This window comes from Propithecus coquereli, unplaced genomic scaffold, assembly GCF_000956105.1.
Source record: "Propithecus coquereli isolate 6110/MARCELLA unplaced genomic scaffold, Pcoq_1.0 Scaffold10, whole genome shotgun sequence".
Taxonomy (NCBI): domain Eukaryota; kingdom Metazoa; phylum Chordata; class Mammalia; order Primates; family Indriidae; genus Propithecus; species Propithecus coquereli.
The window spans coordinates 3933244-3958627 of record NW_012133858.1 but is presented as its reverse complement, the minus strand read 5'-3'; the positions used below and the strand labels follow the sequence as shown (position 1 = coordinate 3958627).

The 25384-nt window shown below is 41.1% G+C and overlaps 1 protein-coding gene across 1 annotated transcript in view; it reads right to left on the bottom strand.

The window, feature by feature from the left end:
• Positions 1-25384, bottom strand: part of PARP15 (poly (ADP-ribose) polymerase family, member 15) — a 34909-nt gene that overhangs the window by 6285 nt on the left and 3240 nt on the right. The window contains exons 3-10 of the mRNA XM_012639580.1: positions 18087-18203; positions 16171-16407; positions 14968-15189; positions 13074-13152; positions 12053-12202; positions 9453-9515; positions 7625-7792; positions 2931-3137 (exon numbers count right to left, since the gene is read on the bottom strand). Coding sequence (XP_012495034.1) covers positions 2931-3137; positions 7625-7792; positions 9453-9515; positions 12053-12202; positions 13074-13152; positions 14968-15189; positions 16171-16407; positions 18087-18203 — 1243 coding nt within the window. The remainder of the gene's footprint in view (positions 1-2930; positions 3138-7624; positions 7793-9452; positions 9516-12052; positions 12203-13073; positions 13153-14967; positions 15190-16170; positions 16408-18086; positions 18204-25384) is intronic.

Here is a 25384-nt window from a genome sequence, read left to right as displayed (position 1 = left end):
CCATGGCACTCTAGCCCGGGCAATAGAATGAGACTCTGCCTCCAAAAAAAAAAAAAAACCAAACTGATTAAGCTTGATATTTTTTACATTCCAGAAGCATTTGTATTTTAAAAGGGAGTAAAGTGTAAAGCCAAAGGTATTTTCTTGAGAGGAAAGACACTTAAACCCCACCCTTATCTGCCTGTGTACAAAAGGTGACCCTGGCTAGACAATTTAGAGAAGAGAAAATGAAGTCCCAGGAAAGTTGAAGACTCCAACATTATATGGAAGGTCATCATCAAAGTAAGGAAGAGAATTTTGTTCTGTTGATTTGCAGCCCAGTGCTTCATGGAAAATAACATGGTAGCTACCTTTCCTTAAGTGTTTGCCATGTGTCAGGCACTTTCCTAAGCCCTTTTTCCATAGATATCCTTTCAAAGGTAAGTTCTACTTTTGCATTCCTTGTGTTCAGGATAAATGCCCTCCCTCACCTCTCCTTGTGCACACTGCCTGTCTCTTCCCCACCTGTGGAGATGGGATTAAAAACCAAGAATCTTGCCATGTGTGGTGGCTCATGTCTGTAATCTCAGCACTTTGGGAGGCCAAGGTGGGAGGATCACTCGAGGCCAGGAGTTCGAGACCAGCCTGAATGACATAGCGAGACCCCGTCTCTACAAAAACTTAAAAAATTAGCTGGGTGTGGTGGGTGCACCTGCAGTCCCAGCTACTTGGGAGGCTGAGGCAGGAGGACTGCTTGAGCCCAGGACTTTGAGGCTCTGGTGAGTTATGATGATACCACTGCACTCCAGCCTGAGCGACAGAGCAGGACTCTGTCTCCAAAAAACAAAAAAACCAAGGATCCTGACTTTGCCTCTGCTAGCCCTCCTGATACTCTCCATGGATAAGCCAATTCACACTTAAGGGCTTCAACTCCCACCTACTCACATGACTTCCCAAATCTATACCTCTAGTGTCTGATATACAACTGGTGCTCAATAAATGCTCTCTGCCTCAATAAATAGCTTTAACATACATTTAAAAGGTAATTGTGTATCATCTGCCCAAATGAAACTCAAAGCCATCCACTTTAAGCTCACTTATAAACAGGGCCATCTGATAAAATCTTACAAAAATTCAAGTTTATCTGGGCCAACAAACTTCCTTTTATCTGATTTTTTTTTTTTTTTTTTTTTTTGAGACAGAGTCTCACTTTGTTGCCCTGGCTAGAGTGAGTGCCGTGGCGTCAGCCTAGCTCACAGCAACCTCACACTCCTGGGCTCAAGCAATCCTACTGCCTCAGCCTCCCAAGTAGCTGGGACTACAGGCATGCGCCACCATGCTTGGCTAATTTTTTCTATATATTTTTAGCTGTCCAATTAATTTCTTTCTATTTTTGGTAGAGACGGGGTCTTGCTCTTTGCCCAGGCTGGTCTCGAACTCCTGAGCTCAAACAATCCGCCCGCTTTGGCCTCCCAGAGTGCTAGGATTACAGGCGTGAGCCACCGCGCCCAGCCTTATCTGATATTTTATCTGTATAACAACAAAGATTATGTAATGAGGTTTCGCTGTTGTTTGGTTTTGTCTCAGGCGCCCGAGGATCAGACTGGGCTCATTCTTTTGCTATGTTGACAACCCAGGTGTCTGATACGATCTATTGTATGCTCATTTTAGTCATTTTTTTGTTTGCTTCTCTCTTTAGCTTTACTGTTCTTCTTTTAAATTTCATAAGTCAATTTAAAATCTTGATGAAAGGAGGGAATAGATGAAACCATTTAACTTTATTTTTTACTTTACTGATCATGACTTATGAACTGTTCTTAAATTTAAATAAAAATTTGCCTCTAAAAAGACCAATAGGAATCTAGCCCTAGATACTACAATATGCACATATTATTTTTAACTGCCTGGCGTCCTTTCCGCCTCCTTCTGATAAAAGCGGCCTGAATTTCCTTTGGGAAACAAGTGTTCCGCTTTGCCTCAGGGATTCCCCTCTAGCTTGAGAGTGCGGAGGGTGTGACTCTGGCTTGGCCAGTCCGCGCAGTCCCAGCTCCCTGCCTGCAGTGATGACCTAAACCGGTCCAATCAGGAGGAATCTCAGGGCTTAAAAGAGAGCTCTGTCCGCTGGCATGGTGTTCCAGATGTTCGGTGTATATGTACATTTTACATATCCCATGTGCTGTGACACATTGAGGAGAACAGTTGTCAGGAAATAGATGTGGAGAGAACAGAAATTCCTAGTGATATCAGCAGACAACAATCTCAGTGCGGGGCAGCTCCTGATGGCACGTGCGCCTCGTCACTAGCGAAGCTCACAGTGCTTTATGGGTGAGGCCCAAACGAGCGCCAACGGTGCCTGCAAGAGGAAGCTGAAACTCTAGTCATTTTAACCGTAGTACGGAGGCCGCAAAGTGGGGAAAGCTAGATCGGAGGAACTAATCGACACAGATACTCACACATAAAGTATAAACACACCTTGCAGAGTAGCCACTGGGCATCTGTCTGGCTGCTTGTGATGTCGTACAACCAGATGACCCTGGCTACTACCTTCTTGCCTCTGCTTCTATTTCCAGGCTAACCTATCTAGAGGTGGGTGTTAATAAAACAACATTGATTAACTAGTTCATCGCTCGCTACAAGGGGCCCTGAGGGTCAATACCAATCAATAAGTAAATAATGAGACTGTAGGCTAGAATTTGCAAAGCCTGCTGCCCTCTTCCTGCTTTCTCACTTCTATTCTCTTCCTGTTCATTTGCTATTCCTGTTTCCCAAGCATGATTTTCCCTCTCAGAAAAATAATTCTTAATCCTTATATTTCCCCCATGTATCATAAGAAGTTGTTTGTAAAGTCCTAAAACTGATAGAAAATTATAAACCCAGTGAGCATTCACATCTAAGCATTTTCTAAGCAATATCAGAGATAGCTTTGTGATTTTTAAAAATGAACATCTTACGGGCAGCCTTGTAGAATGTGGCCTGAAGGGTAGGTGATGCGGGGGTGTCTCTTTTTTTCATGCTGTCATAGAATACAGTTAGCAGCTCAGATACAAAGACGACAACTTTAACTGTTTCTAACGATGGGGTGGAATATTTCCGTGTGAAGTCTACAATGGCATCGATTATGTTATCCGCAACTATGACTGGGTCTTGTCCGGCATTTCCTAAAAAAAAAATTTTTTTTTAAGTGAAAAAAAGAACTTTTAGCTGGTGTTAGTAATGTGATGAGATTTGGCAAGTGCATTTCTTGGTGCTGAGAAGCAAGAAGGCCTCTGGCAGCCAGGAACTGACCTGACATTCACAGCTAGGTCTTGGTGTTCTCGGCTGAACACAAATGACTTTATAGAACATCATCAATGTAACCGATCTGTGACCATGATGAATTAAGGCAAAAACAAGACCACTGAATAATCATGTCTGATTACAGACAAAAACTGTCCAAACCACAAAAACGGCCAAACATCCCTCTATCCTGACTAATAATGAGTGACGGGGGTGCTTGATTACCAATCACAGTTTTAGCCACACTTCGTTCTTCCCTCCTTCTAGATAAGATACCCAGTCATAGATTATGTCTGCTTCCTGAAAGTATCCAATTCAGAGAAAAGACTGCCACAAAATCACCTAGGCCCTAATTCATAAATAAGTCCTTTCTAACATCCTCTTCCTGAGATGCTGCATAGCTCCCCACAGTGTGTGTTCCTGGTGGTCTTCAGCTGAAGAGCATTGGCAGTGCAGAGAAAAGAACGTGTGATTTGGATGCAGAAGATGTGGGTCTATGTCTTGGCTCTGCTACTTATTAGCTGTGTGATCTTATGTAAACCATTTGATCGCTCTTGCATGAGTTTGCCAGGGCTGCCAGACAAAATGCCATGGACTGGTGGCTTAGGCAACAGAAATTCATTTTCTCCCAATTCTGGAAGCTAGAAGCCTGAGGTCAAGGCATCAGCAGAGGTGGTTTCTGCTGAGGCCTCTCCCTTTGGCTTGCAGATGGCCATCTTCTCCCTGTGTCTTCGCATGGTCTTCCCTCTGTACCTGTCGGTGTCCTAATCTGCTCTTCTTATAAGAACACCGGTCAGATTGGATTAGGGCCCACACTAATGGCCTCATTTTAACTTAATTGCCTCTGTAAAGACCCTGTCTCCAAATACAGTCACATTCTGAGGTACTGGGGTTAGGACTTCAAAATGCAAATTTTGAGGGGAGCACAACTTAGCCCATAATGCCTGTACACTTCAGTTTGCTCAGCTATAAATTGGGGTAATAACAGAGGATAATAGATAATAGAGATAAGAATATGATTGATCGTAAGAATACAGTAATTAAGAGCATAATGGTAGAAAATAATGTAGCAGTAAAAAAAAAAATGTAATGGTTAAAACTGCAGGCTCTGGGACCAGGCTGCCTTTGTTTGAACCCAGCTCTGTTGCTTACTAGCTGTTTGACTTTGTGCTTTAATGCCTCATGTTCCTCATCTGCAAGATGGGATGGGCCCAGATTTTGTAGAGCGTGAAATTTATACATCTCAAAAAAAGAATAAATATAAATTTATGTATGAAAGAATCTTGAGAATCAGAAATCACAACAAAATATGTATTTTAAAATGCTGAAAATTGTATTCCCAAGGCAACTTTCCTTAGGTGTATCCCACAAATGTTTGCATCGACTCCAACATCACCCAGTGCAAGGGCCAGTGTGAAAATTCTAGGAAGTCAAAGTGGGAAGAAACAATGGTCTTAACCCATGGTGGCTGAAATACCTGACTTTTGAAGTTTACTAAATTACATAACCATGTGAAGACATGATTAGGTCTCCTCTCAGGGTCTTTAAAAAGGCCTGTGTAAGTGAAGCCCAGTCGCTTAAGCTTCATTGTCTTCACTTTCAGTGTTAAAACCAGGAAAGTTCTGGGCAAAGGTGAGTCAGTTGATCATCCTACATAAGGTTATTGTGAGGAATGAATGAGCTTTTACATGTGAATCACTTGGAACATGTAAGCACACAATAAGTCTTGGCAATTATTAGCATTACTACTGCAACTAATATAATTGTTCCAAGCTACTTCATGGGTGTTTCTTTGTGCTCAAAATAGATACTGTCTGAGAAACATTTTAAAAATATAAATTACCACACAAATTTTGTCCACTGAAATCAATGAGGAAGTGAGTACAAGAGTAACTCAGGAGGCATCATCAAAATCACCAGTTATTCTTCATTCATTCATTCATTCAATAAAATTTAACAGGTAGTGATTCTGCACTCAATGTGGGGCAGAGAAAACATGAAGGAGATCTGGTCTTTTTCGAGCATCTCACAATGTATTCATGATTGAGGAGGCAAGGCCAGGTGTGGTGGCTCACACCTGTAATCCCAGCACTTTGGGAGGCTGAGGTGGGAGGTTTGAGGCCAGGAGTTTGAGACCAGCCTGGACAACATAGTGAGACCCTGTCTCTAAAAAAAAAAAAAAAAAAAAAAAAACAAAAAATAGTAGCCTAGCTTGGTGGTGCACACCTGTAGTCCAGCTACTTGGAAGGATGAAGCAGGAGGAGTGCCTGAGCCTAGGAGTTCAGGGTTACAGTTATGATCTCACCACGGCATTCCAGCCTGGGGGACAGAGTGAGACCCTGTTTCTATAAAAATAAATAAATAAATAAAAATTAAGAAAAAATTTTTAAAAATTGAGGAGGCAAGACACAAGCATTCTACTTCCTTTGCTGGGACTTTGCACTTACTCTCTTCCAATGCCTATGATTAGTTGTTAGATCTTTTGCTGAATTTTCCACCATTTCCCCTCCCCACAATCTACCTGTGGGCACTTTGCCCTGTTCTGGTCTCAGCCCTCCTCTCTCTCTTTCTCTGTGCAGTCCCTTGACAAGCTCATTCCACCTACCCAGCTACAACTCTTCCCACTATGTGGCTGGTTTTCCCACCTACGCCTGTGGCCTCTGTGTTGTCTGTCATTCTTGGTTACCATATCTTGTGGCTGTCCCTAAATCATGAACTCCTTGAGGGGCCAGGGCTTACTCCACTCTGTTTCCCCATTGCCAGGTAGCAGAGTGCTTGCACTGGGTGATGAGAGCAAAACAAGCAGGGTTTGTGAGGGCTGTAATTTGGCAGAAGGCGGTGGAAGAGGGTCCACATGCGAAGAATAACATGACCAAAAGGAGAAAAAAGTGTGGGAAAAAAGGTTCTAGGTGGTAATGAGGGCAGTAGGGAAGCCAGAAGAATGTGCAGCAAGCATCGGATGGTGCCCTGGAGCTCTTGCAACAAGGGCCTGGGATACCTGGCAGGGGTCTTCAGTTTTAATCTGGGAAGCAGAAGGAAGCCTACAGAGTTAAGTGAAGATGATGATGGTGACTCTAAGGCTAGGAATTTAATTGCTACAAGAGCCTCTTACATTAATGGTAACCTGTGGCTACAGACTTCTAGCCAGCCCTTGACTTCCCAAATGAGAAGCCCTCACCTCCATGAGAGTGACAGGTCACATGAGTGGAGTGAATCAGGACATAGGTCAGCAGCAGTGTCTTCAGCTAAGAAGAGCAAATTATTGTGTGATATGATAGAGATGAGGAAAGCATTCCTAGCAACTGAGAGCAGGATAAACCGGAGCTTGTTGCTGAACTGTAGCGACTGCATCTTATTCATGAGTACTTTGTGCTACACAGGGCCTAAGTAATAGCTTTTTTTTTGTTTTGAGACAGAGTCTTTCTCTGTCATCCAGGCTGGAGTGCAGTGGCGCCATCATAGCTCACTGCAGCCTTGAACTCTTGGACTCAAGTGATCTTCCTGCTTCACTCTCCCCAGTAGCTGGGACTACAGGCATGCACAGCCATGCCCAGCTAATTTTTTTTAGTTTTTGTAGAAACTGGGTCTCGCTATCTTGCCCAAGCTGCTCTCATGCTCCTGGCCTCAAGCAATAATCCTGCCTCGGTCTCCCAAAGTGCCGGGTTATAAGTGCAAGCCACCATGTCCGGCTACAGCATTTCAATTTAATAAATGCATGAATGAGAAACCAGCTAGGAAACATGGCAGAAAACCAGATGGAGGAGGGATGAAGGGTTTGAAACTAAAAGGAAGACTGAAACTCAACAACCTCTGGAAAAAGATTTAGCAGGACTTACTGGCTGGAGGGGTCTGGGGACACAAGAAAGAAAGGGTGGCAGACCAGGGCAGCTGGGCACATCTTGGCACTACTGCAGGAGGACACTAGAAAACCAGACAGCCCAAAAGGAGCATCTGTCTGCGAGGGAGGATGATTTTTGATTCTGATGTAATGAAGCTTCTGGTAACAGAGAACGCTCCCAGGGAGATCCTGGAAAGAGTGAGAATTGCTGAGTTGGGAGTCACTGCAGAAATGGGAACAGATATAATAAGAGCAAAAAAATCCCCAAAGGAGGAAAAAAAATCAGTGAGAAAACCATGAAGTTCAGGACCAAACCTGAAAAGATACCTACAGAACATAAAGAAGAAAGATGGAGGAAAGAGGCTTGGGTACCATAGCTGGTTGTACCCTCAGGACCTAAAGATTGCCCCCCTCTGATTTACACCATTATTGCTGCCCTCAGACGGACTCAGCTTCGATTTCCTTGTGAGTGAGACAAGTCCAAAGGAAGCTGGATCACTCAGAACTTTAGAGGGAGGAGAGGCTGCAAACCTGTTCCGATGGCTGGAAGGGAAACTGATGTGTAACTCCTCTGTTCACACTCTTCTAGAACACTGGAGACCGTTTTCCTGACATTGTCTGCCCCATGAACATGAATTATTATGTCACACCTTAAGTCTCCACCTTGTGTAATTATAAAACCTCTGTGAGGCCGTGCAGCTGAAAAAGGGGAAGAAAAACAAACACACAGCCCATCAGTTACTGGAAGCAACACTGGCACCACTGAGAAATGAAACTAGCTGACACCAGAGAAAGCCATGAAGCCCAGCCTCTCTCAGGCCTGCCGGCTTCATTCACTGGGACTGTGACAACCTCGTTTCCTTCATAATCAGAATTCTTGAACTCAACACATACATCGCTGAATATTTTGGGTGCTGTTCCAAAGTGCTCTATCTGCATTAATCCACTCAATCCCCAAAACAAGCAAAGGAGGTAGGCACTGTTTTTCCCATTACACAGATAAAACAGAGCTACACAAAGGTAAGGGCAGTAGCCCAAGACTGCCCAGGACTTGAACCTTACATTTGACATTACATTAGAATCGAAACCAAGAATTCACAGTGAAAGATATTTGAACCCAGGTAGTCAGTCTCCAGAGCTCTTAACCCCCACCCTACTGTCCAAGAAGACCAATTTTATAATACTAATAAAATAATTAATAATTATAATCTGCTCATTCAGCCAGATAAGATTAATTTTTCAAGGAGGTAAAAGCAAAGTGCTCTGTGGTATGGATGGAGGTGTGAAAGGATGAAAACTTCTCCCTCCGTCAGAACCCTGAGAGCTCTTGAGCACATGGAAACTACCAGGGCTGTTTTACGACACTGCCCTTTTGGTTCAGACTGCTCTGAGTAAGGCTGGGTTTGGCAAAACGGAGGAGGAGGAGAAAGGATCCCTGCCCATCCCACTGCCCTCCCTGGGAGCACCCACGCCCGGGCACTCGCCCCTCAGGTGCCCACCTGCTCCCCGCTCCCAGCATCCTTAGGCTTTCCCAGCTCATCCAACCCAAGCTTCATCCTTGGCTTCTGCCTTCCAAGGCGCAGCTAGCTCTTCCAGTGCTCAAATCCCTGCTAACGTCCTCGTGCTGGTGATCAAGCATTATTTTCCTCTGTTCTCCCTCCAGAAATGTATTCACTCCAGAGAAAATGTCTTAATCAGAAGAGAGCTATTAAGATTGGTGTTTCAGGCACCATAGCAGGTCAGCTGTGGGACTATATTGTCAAACATGGTGCTTCTTCAAAGCGCTCGTAGCTGACTGTCTACCCAATTCTGCAAGGGAAGTTTTGAAGGACAAATAGTCCTTTAGGTTCCCCACTCAGGCTCCACATTCATTGAAAAAAAGACTGGAAGTCAGCCATGTGGAGATGTGCTATAAGAAGTAGGACAAGGTTGGGGAAAGTGAAGATATTTGAACAGCACTTTACAGTTTACAAAATTGTTATCATTGTTCCTTCTCTTCCTCACAACCACCCATGGGACAGCCATTACCACACTCCTTATTATAATAGTAGGACCTGCTTATAGATGAGAGAGGCAAAGCTCTTAGAGGTTGGATGGCATGCCTAGGTCGCTCAGTAATGCTGGAGCCCGGATTTTTAGGACCCAGGCCTGGTGTCTTTTTAATACTCACCAAGGAAGGGACAGATGGGATGGTGAGATAAAAGACTTCTCCCCAGCAGCCACCAAGTCCCACCACCTATGCCTGTTCTCCCAGTGAACCAGCCCTACTCTAACCCCAGTCCTCCTGTGGGTCCTCTCATAGAATTCTCAGCCCTCTGATTTTCAATAGTCTGTAGCCAAGAGTCACATGTGACCATACCTAGTGCAGTCAATTCATTTTCCACAGCTGGTCCAGCACCTTCTAAAATTGCTTTTGACACACCTAAAGAAGACATGTTAATGGTAAAAGGCATCAGTAAAAATTCAATAAGTGGTTATAGCCTTTGTACATTAGAATTTTGTTCAACTCACCCTTTTGTGCATAATCTATTGGGCCCCCTGCCCCAGCAAATCATGTTTTCTGCGGCAACCTTTGTTCAAGGGCTGATGAATAAACAACCTAATCCTCCACACGATGGCACTGCTCAAAGGCTGAAAGTCCAGTGTCTGCTGCGTTACCTTCTCTACTTGTACAGGGATTATTACTGCAGTTATTTGAATTATTTTTGCATTCTACCCTTATTGTTTTATAAAAATGAATGAAATATATAAAACTAAAAGTTCTGATGTTAATGAAAAGTGTGGATTTCAAAACTGTACTGAAATTGAGCATTTTACTGAAGTTCTTTATTTTTTCCCCTACAATTAGATAGAGTTAGCTAGTTTCAGTTCAATGAATCTTTCAAGCAAGGCTGCAGCTTCGCCACTTTGGTCAAGTCTAATGACAGCTGGGTTGAGTGGTTAACAATATGGACATTGCATTTTGACAGACTGAGTTGGAGTTAATTCCACTTAGGAGCCAATATGTGAGGACTCAGTTTCTCATCTGTTACACAGAGGCTAATACGGCACTTCCCTCACAGGGTTATTTGAACACTCAAAGGGATAATGGATGAAAAATGCTTAGCACAGAGCCTGGAATGCAGAAAATATTGAATAAATGTTAGTTATTTTACCACTATGAATATATATGTGTGTGTATATATATATATATATATCTTCTTGATTGTATATATTATGAATCATCTCTTTTTGTTTTTCCAATTTTTTTAGAGACAGGGTTTCTTTCACTCTGTCACCCAGGCTGGAGTATAATGGCAAGATCATAGCTCACTGCGGCCTCAAACTCCTGGGCTCAAGTGATCTTCCTATCTCAGCATCTGGAGTGGCTAGGACTACACATGCATGCCATGATGCCCATCTTTTTTTTCTTTTTAATTTTTTTGTAGAGATGAGGTTTCACTATGCTGCCCAGGCTGATATCTCTTTTTTTTTAAAATTCTTTCTTCTGGTTTGTTTGTTACAGTCTCTGTCTTTGCTGCGGTGGAAACTTCTCTCATGTGTCAAGTGATCCTGGCTAGTCCATTCACATTTAAAAGTGAGCTTAGAAGCTCTATGTGAGGAGGCTTGTTGACCAGTGGGCCTCAGCATGCGGGGAGCTGGCAGGACCTACCATCTGCCATCCTGGGAGCCACTCAAGGAGAGGGGCTGGACGCTCCTGTCAGTACGGAGACTTTCTTAGACACAGTTTTCAGTCTAGCTCCCCATCTCACCTGTGCCTGGTGCTCTGAGTCCAGAATCTCTCTGGTTCCGTTTCTCTAGAGAATAAACCTCCCATCTCCGGTCAGGGAAGAGCAAGGAAAGTTACTGCTCCATAGGAGAGGGAATAGAATCAAGAGGTCTAATTGCTGCTGATACGGAATTTCACTCAGTTCTGTTTTCATGTCTATGCTTGTCCCCCAGCCTTCCCAGGTACCTGCTGCCTCCAGTTCCCATGTCTATAGGGGCTGCGGTTCTCTCTAGAGGGTACTAAGTTTTCCCTACTCCATGTCAGTTACCACCGCTGGCTAGCAGCTTCGCATCTCCTAAAAATATGTTATTGCTTGTTCGTAGTTGTTTTCCCTTCAAAGTTCTTTTTCCTTGTGGGTCTATACTCTTTTCATTCCTTTACTGCTGCATTAATGGAATTCCAAAAGGGGGAAGGATGAATGCTTATGTTCTATTTAGCATGTTTCATATAACTGGCTGTTCTTTATGTCTACATTTTGAATGACTGAAAAATTGAGTGACCAATAAATTAAATGGATATTCTATAGAGTCACTTCTGCATAGTAAGTTCCATAATATTTTACAATTTAGAAAATATTTAAAATTCTATTTCTAGTTATGTTGTACCCTTTTAGTTTAAGTCGACGTTTTATAACATACAAAATATATTAGCATAGGAGTATATGTATATAAGTTATAAACAAATAGATATATGTGGGGAGAGCATGTTCAAAAGTGTTATTGCCATGGGTGTGGTCACACATTTCTGAGAAAATCAAGAAAAAGGATGTGAGTTTTATTTCTGGGTCAGTGTAATGTAAAGAGAAGAGAAGAGCTACAGGAGGTGAGACTGCTTAAGAGGGGAAATAAAAATAGAAGAACTTAAAGCTTATTAACTTATAAGTGTGGAAGTCTGATAGTCAAGAGCTAAAAAGGGGATAAGAGCTGACACTGACTACGGTGCAACAGTTACACCCCACCTTTACATCAGTCACACCCATCTAATCCTCCTCTGGGAAACAGGAATTTGACAGGCAAAGAAACTGAGGCTGACCTTCTCCAAGGTCACCTGATGGCAAGTGGATCGCTGGGATTCAACCCAGGTCTTTCTGAGTCGAAGGCCAGCATATTTTCTACAACACTCTCTGGCTACTCACAGCAATATTAGTCACATTAATAGTCACAATCAAGTATATTGCTTAAATACAGTACCTGATTTCCCGTCAAATGTGCTTGCTGTCGAGTTTACAATAACATCTACATTTTCTTTGGTGATATCTGCAATAGCAACCTGGAAAGTAATTGCACCAATTTTCATTTCATACGCTGGGAACCAAGGATTAGGGACAGTCCCGATGACACCTGAAAAGAAAGAAAATGTATAAAGAATGGGCTGGCTCTTGGAGGAAGAGCAAATATCTTGGGGTCCTATGGGGTCCTATTCTCTTCCCAGTCCTCTTTCTTTTCCCTAACATAAATCCAAACATTACCATGTCTCTTGGCCTGTTCAACAGCTAGTTTTTTGTTTTTTTTTTTTTTTTAAGGAAATTAGAAAATAATGCTTTGTGGCAGTAGGAGTATCTACATTTTCTCAGCTAAATAGGATGAGGCAGAAACGTCTGATTGGACCAGTCTGTTTACTGGCAAAAATTGCTTTGGCATCATGAGAAAGGAATGAGGAAGAAGGGGAGGGTGCAAAGTGCTCTCTCATCTCCTGTGGACAACATCCCTGGGAGATCCTTTTATTACCACTGGAGTAGCAATATAAAGGGTGCTCAGAGGAAATTACCTTTAACATCCTGGCATATTACTGTCCACGCCACACTCTGAGGCTTCACACTTAGGTGTGCCACTTCCACTCATCCCTAAACTCTTTAGATCTCCTTTTTGATGTTTATACAGTAGCAAGAGAACCACCTACCCATGGGGACATTGTACAGATAAATAATATACTATATATGAAAGCAATCAGCAAAGCGTAATGTGCCGAACACAATTTAGTTATTTTTACTATCATTTCTTCGAAACTCTGGTTTCATTACCAATGATTCGGTTTGTGTTAATATGTTGGCTTCTTTGTGTGCCCAGACAATGGGCCATGCTCTAACACCTTCTCTATCACGGATTTGTTTTTCATGTGAATTAACTTTGCCTCCTTTTATTGGACTCAACCATCACTGAAGAGTTACTAAGCAAAGGGAAATATTTCCTTAGCAGAACAATTTCACCAGACCTTGGGTATCTCCAGCCTCGGGAACCTTGTCCTTGTTGGGATTTCTGCTCGACCATCTAGAGAATTCACCTAAAAATGCCTGGAAATAGAAACACAGTTATTGACCACAGTCATGTTCTGTAGAAATATGAATCCAACTCTTTGGATCATTGATCATCAGATATGAAATAGTAACAATAGTTTGCCATAGATTTCCTCTTACCTCAGTGACTTCGTAATTAAAGGAGTGCCATTCAACCTAGGAATTTTCTCAATAAATAGCAGTGGTAGTTTACTTTATTTCATGAGTATAACTAACACTGTACTGAGTAAAGGGGAGTAAGTTTTTGTAAGGGCTCCTTTATGAAGTCCTTCTAGCCAACAACTAATTTCAGGACCACAAAGAGTTGTGCAGACAAGAGGATCCGTTTTTCCATTGTAGTGTCACAAAGATCCATCTTAGTATACTGGCTCTTCAAGAAGGCGTATGCTTTATTTGCAACCACTGTCAGGTTATCCTTCATCTTTTGAACCCCCATAATTCTGGCCTTCTACATCTGCCGTGCTTAGGAGAGTGTAGAATGTTTACAGGGGAGTGGGGGAGGGAGGGCAGCAACATTCCTTAGCATAATTGGCTGTTAGGTGTGTTCTGGGGTTGACTGACAACAAATACATACAGCACATTTCATCTCTACATCTAGCCAAAGCCTCCTGAATGAAATCACTGAAATCCACATTAGAAACCTTTATAAGCTGAAGTGTTTTTGTTTTTTTTTTAAGAAATGAAAAAAGGCTTTTTGGTCATATGAGTGATAAAACTGAGCAATGGGTGACACATTAGAGTTATAAAGTTTCGCTTGGATTGTCCAGTTTAGAAATCATGAAAACTTGCTAATGATAATTTTTCCCCAGTCTATCTTTTAGCAAAAATTATGTCTCTGGATATTTTATATTCACTAGGGGAAAGTTTTGGGATATATGTTATTCCTTTAACTATTATTAATTTTTCCTGCATCTATGGGCAAATAAACTTACAAACTATATTATGTAATGCTTTGAAATGTTTCTGGGGATCTCTGGGAAACATATCTGGGAAGACCACACTTCCATCCTGAATGGCTAAAAATAAGAACTTAGAAAACAAAATAATCTTTGACGTCTTTTTTAAGTGCTAATGTTAGTAAGTTGTAGCAATTGCCTGTTAGCCCTTAAAGTCAGATAATAATAAGGTAATAACTACTACTGCAAACAGTTTTGAGGCTTGCTACGTGCCAGATACCATGCAAAACACTTCAAATATACTCTCTCTTTTAATACTCACATCAACTTTGAAAGGTGTTATTGCCATGTTCATCTTACCCGTGACAAAACTGAGATTCAGAGAAGTTACGTTACCCAACTTTAAAATGGCAAAACTGAGATTCAAACCTTGGCATACCATTCTTCTAATGCCAGTGGCAAGTACTTAGTAAATGTGGTTTTGACTGCTTCTCCGCTACTGAATATGGTGCTGGTATTTCTAGTTGTGGACTTTCATAGACTTGTGTAGCCTGGTATATTCTGTACAAATAACTAAATTCTTGAGGCTTCTCTTCTCCCACCTTTTCCCTATAGGTAGAGCCATGACTTAGTTTTTACACAGTTAGTGTTAAAACGTCTAGGCTATTTTTATGATGATAACTGTCTACTTTTTTCTAAGAATTTATTTATTATCTTGTCTCTTGATAAACTGTCTAGGAAGGATTGTATAAGTTGTTAGTGTTAGCTCATAGTTAAGCCATATGACAACCTCCCATCAACAATCAACATTTATGGGCAGGGAAGTAGAAAATATTATTATTTATAGATCTATAAAGACAACTTATTGCCCTTGGGTTCACTTGTCAGAATGACCAGACAAGATATATAACCATACCTGATGGCCTTCATCATCATCTGGATGTACCACAAAGTGAACTTCTTGTAAGGTTCTCAGCCAAGCACTGCTACTAAACTTGAACACTTCTGAAAGGATTAGTTCAGCAAAAATAGCTTTGGGAAATTGAAGATTTCCTGTTCCAATCAAGGGAAATGTGATTGATGAGAAAGATTGCTGTTCTATAGTCGTCAAACATTTCTGGATTATATTTGCCATGATCTGAAATGTACAAAGTATATTTACATAAGTTAGGGCTTCGACTGGTGGAAAACAGAACGAGCTGTGGTTCCAGCAACTCTCACTAAGACCTCTTTGCCATTGTTGGCTTTGTCGGGGCCTGGGAAGTTAGAAAGTGAGGACAGAAAAAGGGAAGAATATTTTCCAGAGAGAGTCAAACTCATTCAGGAAGGGAGGGTTCAACAGTACGGGGATGGTTACATACACAATGTGACCTCAATGCAAACTAAAGTGATGTTTATGAAGAGTTTTTAACATGAGGAAATGCTAAAATAAGAAAAAAGCAGTATTAAAAAATGTTTGAAAGAGAATCTCAACTAAGAAATAAATATGTATAAAATTGACTTGAAGGAAGTATATAAAATGTTAAATTGATCTCTTTGTGGTTGTATTATGATTATTTTATTTTTGTACTTTTCTGTATTTTCTACAATGTAACACATATTACTTGTTTATATTCTGCAAAAATAAAGTTGGGAGGTTAAACTGGGAGTTGAAGTGAGAATGAAGTTATCAAAAGAAGGGAAGTGACTCTTTTATTCTTCATCACAGCTCTGGGTGCACCTCTTTGTTATACTGAAGGGTTAATATAGTACTTTGTAGACACCACTCCTGGAGAACCCCAATGATAGTTGCAGCTTCCAAGGGTCAATTACTCTGAAATAACTGGTAGTTGTGATGGAGTCTCCATGGAATGTAACGAAGATTTCAATAAATAGACAGGGTTCAATCAATACTAGGATTTCTCAACCTGGGCCAGATAATTCTTCGTTGACGGGGGCTGGTGTGTGCATCATTGCTAAACATCATTGGATGTTTAGCAGCATCCCTGGCCTCTACCTACTAGATATTAATAGCAGTTGTAACAAGCCTGTGGGACAAAATTGCCTTAGTTGAGAACCAGAGATCTACATCCTGCCAGGAGATTCCCAAAAGAGGTGGAGAACTAAGGGCTTTCTCTACCTGCGAAGAAGTCCCTGCTCCATTATCCCAGCTTGGAGCCACGATATGGAGCACAGCGTTGCAGTCCAGATTGCAGCCACTTGTCATGAATATGCTGCCCACTTTCTCCTCAGTTCTCTCCCTGGTGGCATTTAACTCTTTCTGGAGCCTTGGACCAGCTTTCTGCAAAAGAGCCTGAGATAGCGATCCTCTTCCAAGCTGAAGATCCACAGGAACAGTGTTGACAATGACATCGGCCTTAATGAAAATAGCAAGTTTGTTAGAAATTGAATTAATACATAATGAATGAGCACCTGTGACTTTGCTAAGCGCAGTAGAGTAATGCACAAGATATGTTTCACCTTTCGCACTGACATGCCAGCCCTACCCTCAAGGAGTTTACAAACTGTTATTAGTACTTACTCCTAAAACTTACATATTAAGGAAATATACTACCCACTACTGTCAAACAAACATCTAGTGAGTCAGAATAGAGCCAGGAAAATCAGTGAAACAGAGCCCAGAGACAGAGACAAAGATTAGTAGAGATGGAGAAAAGGAACTGTGAGAGTGAAAGGCAGAGACAGAAAGAGAGAGACGGAGAAAGACAGACAGATTGAAAAAGAAACACAGAAAGATTCAGAGAGACAGAAGAAGTGAGAATCGCTTTTAGGCTGGCAGGAACTGAAAGTTATTGTTTTGAATTTAATAACATACCTAAAGAAAGAGTGGGTGGATCTGAGGGGGGGTCTGGTCAGCCCTGGACAAAGCAAAGTCACCGAGGTGAAGGGAGGCAGTGTCCATGCTAGCTTGTCCAGTGGCACTGAGCTCTCCAATGTCTCTGCTGAGGCTGTCTCTTTGGTGAGATGGGGGTCATAGCCTGATGCCATTAGACATTCTACATTCAATTCTTCTAACTCCACTTACTCAGATTTTGTGCTCACTGACAGCCTTCTGATTCCCTGGTAATTTCACTAGGGGTGAGGAAGTGAGCACTCTGATCATGTGGACAAGGTCCTGAACTCATGTGGCAAAGGAGTGTAAGGCCTCTATTCTAAAGAACATGAAGAAAGCAGCTGGCTCCCTCCCCATTAGCTGTAGCAAAAGCAAAGAGTATTTCCAGTGGTTCATAATCCGGAAGAGTCTTCAAATTTCTCAGTAGGATTCTCTTTCCATTAGCCTTAAATGCGTGCCATGTGAAGGTAAACAGCAAGTGTCCAAATGGTGGGGCTATAGAATTCCAAAGAAGCACTCCAACCAGTGATTCTTAGCCCTAGCTGCATAATAGAATCACCTGGAATGCTTTCAAAAATTACTGTGGTCTATAGCACATACCTGACCAATTAAAGTCAGGATCTCTAGGGGTGGGGCCTGGACATCTGTATTTTTAAAAGCTCTCCAAATAATTCTGATCTGAGTATTATGGATGTCAACTAAAGGTGGAATTTAGGATCTGTATGTGCTGCTAATTGGTGATTCCAAGGAAAAGGAAGTGATACGAGAGGAGCAGTAGGCAGGAGCCAAGCTGAAGATTTAGTACCTGAACCCGTAACCTTTATCCCTCATTCTTCCTGTGTCTCTGGAAAGTGCTCAAGCAGGAGCAATGGGATGTGTTTGTAAAGGGTGATTTTATAGTGTGGTGTATACATGTCTTCCCCCTTAATGACAATGGAGCAGGAGAGAAAAACAAACCTGTAGGTCAAGATCAGTTACAGAGAAAAGAAGCGGATTTGCTCACTCTGGTTTGTGGTTAAACTCAGACCCCTCCACATGAGCACATATGACAAATATAGGGGATAGTAAATATATTTCTGCATGACCTTAAGGAGGGTTTAACTTCTCAAATTTACATTATCTGAATCTTTAACCCTAAATCACACAAGCAGTTGATTAGATCCCATTGTTCCTTGGCGGATTTACTAAACAGTACCACTTACCTGTATACCCAGAACATCTCCACTTATCAACTCAAGACTCAGACCTTCTTTGGTTTGGATGGAGTCTAGAACATTTCCGTTTGCAAGATAATCTTCCTCGCTGAACTGGTCTCTTGACTGTGGAGAAAACGGGAAAGCATTACTAGGCAGTGCCTATCTGAAGATTTTCCTTGTAGGCGTCCAAACAGAAAATAACTATTAGGCCGGGCGCGGTGGCTCACGCCTGTAATCCTAGCTCTGTGGGAGGCCGAGGCGGGCAGATTGTTTGAGCTCAGGAGTTCGAAACCAGCCTGAGCAAAAGAGAGACCCCCGTCTCTACTAAAAATAGAAAAAATTAGCCGGGCATGGTGGCGCATGCCTGTAGTCCCAGCTACTCGGGAGGCTGAGGCAGGAGGATCGTTTGAGCCCAGGAGTTTGAGGTTGCTGTGAGCTAGGCTGACGCCACGGCACTCTAGCCCAGGCAACAGAGTGAGATTCTGTCTCAAAAAAAAAAAAAAAAAGAAAATAACTATTAGATTTCACAGGCTTCTCTTATTCAACTCATAACTCAGCTCTGAGATCCAAAAGCAGATAATTTTTTATCACAATGTTTTGAGTATCAATTGTATTTAATACTGAAAATGCCAATGAGCTTTTTTACTTATCCCTCAAAGAATCCTGGCATAGCAGACACTGTTCATATCCCCTGGCCCTTACTATTTAAGTGTACCCTGGACATATTCCAACTGTATTTTTTGCCTAGGGACTTTCTTCAGTGCTTGCTGGCATAGCAGAGAGGAAGTGCAGGTAAATTAAGCCACCCTCCCCACCGCCAGCCCTCATCCAATGATTGGCAGGAATTGGTGTAAAAATAGTCCAGTAACCTTGCCTCCCAGATAGATTCACTATGAGTTTCCTCAGTGGGATTGAGTGGGAGCTGATTTGATGACGCACCCTAAAGTTTCCCTTACTTTCCTGTTTAAATCACTTGCACGTGAATCCTGTCTCAAGCTCCTCTCCTGGGGAAACCCAAACTAAGATGCATCCCTGAGCACATCACAATAATGCATTTGTAGTTTGACTATTAATCAATCACAGAATTTTAGAATTTAAAGGGTCATCACAGATCATCCAGTATAGAAACTTCATTGTCTTGCACAGGAAATCAGTGCGCAAAGGGATGAAGTCACTTGATCAAAGTCAAACTACTAGCTAATGGAAGACACAATACTTAATCTGGTTTCCTCACACCCAATGCAGCTCTGCTTTTCACAGAATCTGAGCTGATCTACCCCATGGTCTTTCCCACGCTAACGAATGGTAAAAACATGGCGCATATTTTTTACTGCACCTGTGACAGACATTACTAACTGGCATCAGAACTCTTTTCAATCAATCCAGATACAGTCTCAGAATCTTCCTTAACATAGAGCTCCAGGCAATAACTACCACTTGGTCAGAGATAACCCACGAAACGAAATCTATTTTCCATGTCTGATCTAACTCAAAAAGGATATAAATTTTCTTTGCTTAAAATTGTCTTAGAGAATTTTTCACTCTCTACTTTGGAAATGGGTTTCTGGGCAATCTTTTCACTTGCTTAGGAATTTCATTCTTCACTTTTGACTCTCCTGCATGCAGTGTGGTATGTTGGGTGAAAGCAGTATCAATGATCTCCCACCCTGAGGATTCCTTGGGTCAGAGTCTTTCAAAGCATTGTTGTGAAGACTAGAAAACCTCCCAAATGAACCAGCCACATTGTCTGTCAAATTTTGGTTTTCCTTTTCAATGTTTTAATTGCTTCTTTCTATTAATGTCTTTAATTGTGTTACAATTATTTTCACATCCTTCAAACAACCAATATTATGACCATCTCCTTGAACATATCAGACTCAATCAAAATCCTGTCATCCTCTGTGCTGTTTTTTATGTCTTCCCATACTTCACATTCAATTTGGTGCTTGATATTGAGATGATGAAGGAGAATTTTTTAGAAACATCTTCCTCTGGGTCTTGATGACACTGATTTTTCAGTCTTCCTTGAGTGATTTAGGTGGCTGCAGACCTGAGTGTTACCACCACCCCCCTACAGCTGACTTGAGGTCATGTTACCTCACAGTGACAACTTCCCATTTTATAATTTATCATTCCAATAAGGTGATGCTTTTTCAGTAAGAACATCCATATTCGAAGATCCAGAGACACCAGGAATGGTGCCAGCAACTTTCTCAGGGGCTTCTCCCTTCCATACAAGGCTGTGCCCAAAGACACACACACAATAGGGGGACACAGATATGGGCTTGTCATTGAAGACAAGATTTATATCCAAGTAGTTGTCCACCACTAAAACCATAAAAATAAAGGATTGAGGTCATTCAGACAAAATCAAATGGTGTTATTTTAAAGAGTAAAAGATAACTTTGGCAAATAAAGAAATCCTGATAATGATGAGACTCTGAAATACAGAGTGTCTTCCTAAAATGGCACTACTGTCATGAGCTCAATGAAAGATGTGACATTCATAAATGCAATGGAGGTAATCCTCACCTAACAGAATAGATCTATTCCATTCATGTTTGCTTTGCAGTAAAGTTTTGTCACATTAAACTGCTTTTCCCATTGACATTCATTGGAATATTGGAGAGGCAATTTTTATCCCAAAAAAGTCTTGCCCTTAGAGATTCAATAAATACAAACAATAAAACACAAGCAATTCAAAATAAACTATTAGAAGTAAAGATACTACCATTTTTAAAGGCGGTGGCTCACACCTGTTATCCTAGCATTCTGGGAAGCCAAGGCGGGAGGATCGCTTGAGCTCAGGAGTTTGAGACCAGCCTGAGCAAGAGTGAGACCCCTGTCTCTATTAAAAATAGAAAAAATGAGCTAGGCATGGTGGTACACATCTGTAGTCCCAGCTACTCAGAAGGCTGAGGCAAGAGGATCACTTGAGCCCAGGAGTTTGAGGTTGTTGTGAGCTACCATAACACCACTGCACTCCAGCGGGGGCATCAGAGCTTCTGTTGCCTCCCACCCCCAAAAAAGGAACAGTTATAATAGTCAAAAATATTAAAAACAATCGTGTTCTGTAATCAAAAGACATCATAAAATTAGGTCAGATTTCCTGGCAGCAGAGCCTGAGATGGGGATTTGTATGCAAGTGATTTATTAAGATTTTGCCCTCAGGAGAAACTCTTAGGAAGTGACAGTTGTAGGTAGAGAAGGAGAAGAAGCTAAACTAGAATGTGGTTTTAGGCTAAGCCTGGCTTCTGCCTGCTCCCCCAGGGAGGCATGTAGCATATAAATTTCATCAGAGTTTGTCTCACCTGGGGGCAAGGGAGCTGAGTTATTGTACCTTCATACCAGTCAGTTACTGTCTATGGGCCATCTGGTTGGGAAATGAATGTAAACTCCCAGGCACTTCCAGGAGAGGCACCTTCAAGTGTGAGTCCTTACCAGCAATACATTGTAAGTGCATTTAATAAATAAAAGAAATCCCAACCCCAGGATATCTGGGAGAGACACCAAAGAAAAGAAAGAGCATTAAGAGAAGTACAAAGAATAACTGCATAAATTTGGGAGAAAGAGAATGTTGCTTAGCAACTAAGTCATGTAAAACATCTGAGGGATTTGGGTTGACAGTAAATTTAGTACAAATCAACAGCGATGTAGCCGTGTTTGAGAAAGAAAAAAAAAGGTCACCAAATGCTGGCAAGGATGTGTAGCAACAGGAACTCTCATTCATTGCTGGTTGGAATGCAAAATGGTTCAGCCACTTTGGAAGATAGTGTGGTAGTTTCTTACAAAATTAAACGTACTCTTCCAATATAATCCAGCAATCTTGTTCCTTGGTATTTACTCAAATGAACTGAAAACGTCTGTCCACTCAAAACTTACACATACATTTTTGTGGCAGCAATACAGTTTTATTCATAACTGCCAAAACTTGGAAGCAACCAAGATGTCCTTCAGTAGGAGAATGGATGAATAAACTGTGATGCTTCCATACTACAGAATGCTATTCAGTGTTAAAAAGAAATGAGCTATTAAGTTACAGAAAGACATGGAGGAAACTTAAATGCATATTGTTAAGTGAAAGCCGTCTGAAAAGACTACATACTGTATGATTTCAACTATATGACATTCTGGAAAATGCAAAAATATAGAGACAGTAAAAAGATCAGTGGTTGCCAGAGATTTGGAGGAGGAAAGGAGGGATGAATAGGCAGAGCAAAGGGGATTTTTAGGGCAGTGGAACTATTCTGTATATTATAATGGTGGACACATGACATTATGCATTTGTCAAAACCCATAGAACTATACAGCACAAAAGGTGAACTCTAATGTAAGCTCTGGACTTTAATTAATAATAATGTACCAATATTGGTTCATCAGTTGTAACAAACATACTGCATTCATTCAAGATGTTAATAATAGGGAAAATTGGGGAGCAGGGATATTTGGTAATTTTCTACTTTCTGCTCAATTTTTCTGTAAACCTAAAACTGCTCCAAAAACAAAGTCCATTCATTTAAAAAAGAAAAAAATGGTTTGGGGGCAATAATAATAGAAACATAATAATGAGAATATGTGGTGAATAATAACCCTATTCTATTTTTTTTTTTTTTTTTTGAGACAGAGTCTCACCGTGTTGCCCGGGCTAGAGTGCCGTGGCGTCAGCCTAGCTCACAGCAACCTCAAACTCCTGGGCTCAAGCGATCCTCCTGCCTCAGCCTCCTGAGTAGCTGGGACTACAGACATGTGCCACCATGCCCGGCTAATTTTTTCTATATATTTTTAGTTGTCCAATTAATTTCTTTCTAATTTTAGTAGAGACGGGGTCTCGCTCTTGCTCAGGCTGGTTTCGAACTCCTGAGCTCAAACAATCTGCCCGCCTTGGCCTCCCACAGAGCTAGGATTACAGGCATGAGCCACCGTGCCCGGCCACCCTATTCTATTTTTCACTGGTAAAAACAGGCAGCACCTGAGGATGTGCTTACTTCAAGGTACCAAACTTGGCAAAGGGATTATGAAAACTAGATATGTTCTAGTTTCCAGGAAACTGATGCTGTGAAGGGACTCAAAACCATGTCATATGAGGATATATAACAGTAATTGAGTATACGTATTTAACTTGCAGAAGTAGAGTTAATGGGTAGGGTGGGATGAGGGCGCAGAACATAATAGCTGTCCTTACACATTAGAAGGGCTACCTTATAGAAAGGATTTATTTCTACAACTCTACAAGGAAGAACTAGTACTAACAGGTAGAACTAGAGTAAAAGATATTTGGGTTTAATATAAAGCTAGGTTTTTAAATAATAGAACTGCCCTAAGACAGAATGGGTCAACGTAGGAGACAGTGAGATCTCAGGCAAGCAGAAGAAGGACCGTCACTTAGTGGTCTGATTTTACATCTAAATTAACTGTTTTGCCTTTTTCCCTCCCATATTTTTCTTAATTTAATTCCCTAGTCTATTGTTAAATACATTTTATTAGTAAAAAGAATTCATTATAGTACTCCTATATCACAGATGATAACAATATTAAAATGAAGGACACATATATTTAAATATCATTTAATCATAGCACTTTATCCCCAAATCTGCAGAGACATACAGCTATCCAAAACACAGCTCATATCTGTTATCTCTCATCAAATTAATAACTTGTGTTTCCCATTTGTTCCTACTTTTATAAGTGCAATAGCTTTATTTATTGAATACCTGTTTTATGTCAGATATTTTATAAATATCATCCCACATAATTTAGTCTTCACAATAAGCCTGTGAGATGGATTTTTATTTCCACTTTTTAAATGAGGAAACAGAGAGTCAGAAAGTAACTTTGCCATTGTTATCCAGATAGTAAACTCTAAGAAGAATTTAAATCCATATATTTGGGATTCTAAAGGTCAGTGCAGCTCTAGAATTTCTATATAGAAGGCTTAGGTGTGATAATCTGGCTAGAAGTAGAGGGTGATGAAGGGAGCTTGTTTGAAGCAGTATTTTCTTGGACTGTGTAAATAAGATTGCTCTCAACTATAGACCGATATCCCTTATGAATATAGATGCAAAAATTATCAACAAAATCCTAGCAAACCAAATTCAGGTGCTTATCCAAAATATAATCCACCACGACCAAGTGGGCTTTATCCCAGAGATGCAGGGATGGTTCAACATACAGAAATCTATAAATGTAATTCACCACATAAATAGAAGCAAAAACAAAGACCATATGATCCTTTCAAAGGATGAAGAAAAAGCATTCGATAAAATTTGGCACCCTTTTATGATAAGAATGCTTAACAAAATAGGTATAGATGGGACTTACCTAAAAATGATAAAAGCCATAAATGACAAACCCACTGCTAACATCATACTGAATGGGGAAAAATTGAAAGTATTCTCGCTTAGAACTGGAACCAGACAAGGTTGCCCTCTATCACTGCTTCTATTCAACTTAGTGCTGGAAGTCCTAGCCAGACCAATCAGACAAGAGAAGGAAATCAAGGACAGCCAAATGGGGGCAGAAGAGGTCGAACTATTGCTCTTTGCTGAGGATATGATCTTATATCTCAAAAACTCCAAAGATTCTGCATGAGACTACTGGAATTGATAAACAAATTCAGCAAAGTCTCAGGTTACAAAATCAATGTACAGAAATCAGCAGCATTTCTATATGCAATAACAGTCAAACTGAGAACCAAATCAAAGACTCAATACCCTTCACAATAGCAACAAAGAAAATAAAATACCTAGGAATATATTTAACCAAGGAGGTAAAAGACCTCTACAGGGGGAACTAGGAAACACCAAGGAAGGAAATAGCAGAGGATGTAAGCTGGTGGAAAACCATACCATGCTCATCGGTTAGCAGAATCAACATTGTTAAAATGTCTATATGACCCAACGTGATCTACAGATTCAATGCAGTCCCTACTAAAATATCAACATTTTTCGCAGATCTAGAAAAAATAATTCTATGCTTTGCATGGAACCAGAGAAGACCCCATATAGCAAAAGTAGTCTTAAGCAAAAAGAACAAATTGGGAGGCATGCATTTCCCAGACTTCAAGCTATACTACAAGGCTATAGTAACTAAAACAGCATGGTACTGGCACAAGAACAGACATAGACCATGGAATGACCATGGAATAGACCATAGAATAGAACTGAGAATCCAGATATAAAACCATCCTTGTATAGCCATCTAAATTTGGCAAAGCAGACAAAAACATACACTGGGGAAAAGAACCCTTATTCAATAAATGGTGTTGGGAAAACTAGATAGCCACATGTAGAAGACTGAAACAGGAT